The sequence below is a fragment of the Arachis ipaensis genome, chromosome B01, assembly GCF_000816755.2.
Source record: "Arachis ipaensis cultivar K30076 chromosome B01, Araip1.1, whole genome shotgun sequence".
NCBI lineage: Eukaryota > Viridiplantae > Streptophyta > Magnoliopsida > Fabales > Fabaceae > Arachis > Arachis ipaensis.
In genome coordinates this window covers 105413166-105417246 of record NC_029785.2, presented here as the reverse complement: position 1 = coordinate 105417246, position 4081 = coordinate 105413166, and the positions used below count along the sequence as shown (strand labels likewise).

Below are 4081 nucleotides of genomic sequence, written 5' to 3'. Positions count from 1 at the left end.
ACAATTAATGACTTGATTCATAAGAAATCACAAGATATGATTCTAGAACTTAAAGTTTGAATCTTTCTTAACAAGCAAGTAACAAACTTCAAATTTTTGAACCAAAACATTAATTGTTTAAGTTATTTTCGAAAATTATGACGCCGATTCGAGTTCTGTAGCTCCAGAAAATCCACTTTGAGTGCAGGGAGGTCAGAATCCAACAGCATCAGCAGTCCTTTTTCAACCTCTGAATATGATTTCTGCTCAAGTCCCTCAATTTCAGCCAGAAAATACCTCAAATCACAGAAAAACACACAAACTCATAGTAAAGTCCAGAAATGTGAATTTAACATAAAAACTAATGAAAACATCCCTAAAAGTAACTAGATCCTACTAAAAACATACTAAAAACAATGCCAAAAAGCGTATAAATTATCCGCTCATCAACGACCCGAGGTTTGAATACTCGGTTATCAATTTCAAAGGGGTTTGTTACTTGTGACAACCAAAATGTTTGTACGAAGGGATTTTTGTTGGTTTAGAGACTATATCTACAACGCGACTGTTTTTATGACATTCTTTACTAGCAAAAATCCTAACGTCAGCGTCACACGTCCAGCCATGCATCGCCTAGTGTGCGTGCACACAGCGCTTGTGCATACGCACAGGCCGGGATTTCTCGCGAAGTGTGCAGACGCACACATCTGTGCATCCGCACAGGTGTCCGCACATGACTTCATTAAAATAGCACGTGCCTCGTGATTTGGGGGCTTTGGAGGCCCATTTTTGAAGTCTTTTAGCTCATATTGGAGGGCAGAATGAAGCCATAACATACCATATCATTTTAGTATAGTTTAGGAGTAGTGGTAGCAAGCTTTAGTTTAGTTTTTCTCTAAGTTTTTCATCATCTCTATTAGGGTTTATATTAGAGTTTTACATTCAAGTGCCATTCCATTTTTGATCTTGGATTTTGCAAGCTTTCATTGTAAGTAGTCTCTTGTTATTACTCTTTATAGTTACATTGTCATTACTCTTTCTTCTAATTCAAGTTATAGTTCAATTTTGCTTCTATCTTGCAATTTAATTTTCTTGTTGATGAATTTGATGTTTGATGTTTATTACATGATTTCTTGTGTTATTCTTGTTGATTGAGATCAATTGTTGCTTTTAGTTTCAAGCCTTTACTCATTTTTCTCATGTTTAAGCTTCTTGCCTACCAAGTGTTTGACAAAATGTCAAACATGATTTTAGGCTAAATTTTTGGTTCTTGGCTTGGGTAAAGTGAGTAATTGGATTCCTAGAGTTGGAATATCCAACATTTAGTTTCAATTCTTCCGTTGTTAATTGTTCTTGTTCCCACTAATGCTAATTTGTTGCTAAGGTAATTAGCAAGCAAGTTAGGATTTGTGGGTTAAGAACACTTATGCTCATTTAACTTACTTTCTGATGTGAGGGTTGATCAAGTGAGACTAATCCATCATAATTGTCATAGTTGTGGTTCCAACGAGGAAAGGACCCTTAGCTCACTCCAATCCAAGACTCTTTTTGATGCTTTCAATCTTTTATACCTTTATATGTTGATTTCTTTCATACTTTACTTGTTTATATTACATAGTCAGTTCTTTAATTTCTTAATTAGTTCAATCATTACAATTTTGCATGTTCTTTTATTGCTTTATATGTTCATTTCTTCATTCACAACCCGTTGATCACTACAACCGGAATTGCACACTCGTTGTTTTAAAGTGCTCCTAGGGAGACGACTCGGGGGTCTAATACTCTCGGTTTTAATTTGGTTTTGCTTGTGATATATCTTTTGAATTTCCAATTTGATTGATGACCAATTATTGGGTTTGGACTATACTTGCAACGTCAATCCTATTTTTAGTGTGAGATCCAAACCTATGCTTTTGGCTATTCGTCATCAAATTTTGGTACCGTTGCCAAAGAGTTCACTTTATGTGCAATGAGTGCTACAATTTTTGGTTGTTGTAAATATGTGAATATTGTGAATACTTTATTTTGGTTTTCTACTTGGCTTTAATTGTAGATACCGCATTCCTCTTAGATTAACTATTAGTAGTTTTTGGTTATTGAGTTGGTTCTTGTTTAGTTATCTATTTTTGTTTTGCCCTTCATAATTGCATGGTTTTATTGCCTCCTCAGTTGAATTACACGGTTGCTTCCAGACCTGAGCTTGGCCACTTTTGATCCGAAAATTGAAAGAACTTTAACTCGTTTAAGGCAAGCTCGGCGCCGGCTAGCTTTTGTGAATAGTGAATTGGGTTCCCTTGAGGAGCACTTCCATTCACTATCACCAACCATCCGTGACCATCATTCTCCAATCAACGAGGAGACTCTATATTCATCTGTGGGGAGTACTGAATTCTCTTTGAGTGACTTAGGTGACAACGACATGGCGGACCCACCTAGGAGAATCACCTTGAAGGAGGCCGGAGCTCCTGATCTTAACTTGCAACCACTACAAATCTTGTATTCGGCCTTAGACCCAAATTTTGAGCTCAAGTCTGGCACGATAAACTTGCTCCCCAAATACAATGGATTACTTGGAGAGGATCCCTTGAAGCATCTCAAAAATTTCCAAGTTGCTTGTGCAACTGCAAGAAGACATGGGGCCGATGAAGCTGCAGTGTTGGTCTTCGCCTTTCCTTTCTCTTTGGAGGGAAAAGCGAAGGAGTTGTTTTATACTCAGATGGGTGAAGTTAGATCTAACTGGGACTTATTGTGTAAAGAGTTTTTGAAAAAGTTCTACCCTTCCCAGAAAACAGACAAGTTGCGAAGAGAGATTTTATGCATTGTACAACGGGATGGGGAGACTTTGTATGAGTATTGGGAGAGATTCAAGAAGTTGCTGGAGGCTTGTCCTCACCATTGGATTGATGAGTTAGTTCTTATCAGTTACTTCTGTCAAGGAATGCATCACCAAGACAAGCTTCTCCTAGATGCCGCGAGTGGAGGTTCATTGACCAAGAACAAGACCGCTGCGGAAGCATGGGAAGTTATATCAGACTTAGTGGACTCCACTCAATACTCAAGGGCAAGGAGTCCACAACCGAAGGCTGTGAATGAAGTTTCTCCCTTCGAAGAAGCTATTTTGACCAAGACACTTGGTGAAATGACAATTTTGTTGCGACAACTCACCCAAGGGCAGCAAATTCCTCAAGCTTTGATAAGTGCTCTACCCCAACCTCAAAGGATCGAAGGACCACCAAGGGTATGTAGTATTTGTGCGTGTAACACTCATTACACCGATGAGTGTCCTCAGCTCCAAGAGGATACTACATTGGCGGTAGCTAACACTTACCCACAAAAACCAAATTACACCCAAGGATCCAACCAACATGGAGGAAACCAAAACCAAGAGTGGAGGGATAACTCAAACCAAAGGTGGAACCAAGCTCCTCAAGCTCATTCCAACCAAAACACCCAAGTCTACTACTATCAACAACCCCAAGGTCAACTACAATACCAACAACCATACCAACAACCATACCAACAACCCCCACAATCTCAACCTCAAGGGAAATACCAACACCCACATAGTAGGCCTAGCCCTCCTCAAGTTAACCAAGCCCTTCCCTCCAACCAACCTCACATGAATGACACAATTCACACCTTCATGCAAGAAAAACGAGAGTTCCACAAGAAACAAGAAGCATATATGGCTACAATAGCTGATGCCCTTTCCCGTCTAACTCTCTCTCCTCCAACCACACAAAATACCCAACAAGCTTCAACTTCATGTAGTTTGCCCTCCCAACCTCAACCCAACCCTAAGGGTAGCATCAATGCTATTACCCTTAGGAGCAGCACCAATTGAGTGAGGAGACAAACAATGAAGATGTGGGAGATGAAGTGGAGGTGATGAGGAGACAAGGTCAAGGAAGTAAAGAGAAAGACTTTACTTGAAGAGCCTTTGCCCATTCCATTCCCATCTTTAGCCAAGAAGGCCAAGAAACAAGAAGAGCTTGACCCCACTATGGTGGAAGTTTTCAAGAAGGTTGAGGTCACCGTCCCTCTCTTCCAAGCAATTCAACAAGTGCCAAGATATGCCAAGTTCCTTAAGGATGTTTGCACT

General features: G+C 39.8%; 1 protein-coding gene across 1 annotated transcript; it reads left to right on the top strand.

The window, feature by feature from the left end:
* LOC107610098 (actin cytoskeleton-regulatory complex protein SLA1-like) lies at positions 2399 to 3823 on the top strand. Its single transcript, XM_016312175.1, has one exon. It carries the CDS (start codon positions 2399 to 2401, stop codon positions 3821 to 3823), a length of 1425 nt encoding a protein of 474 aa, XP_016167661.1.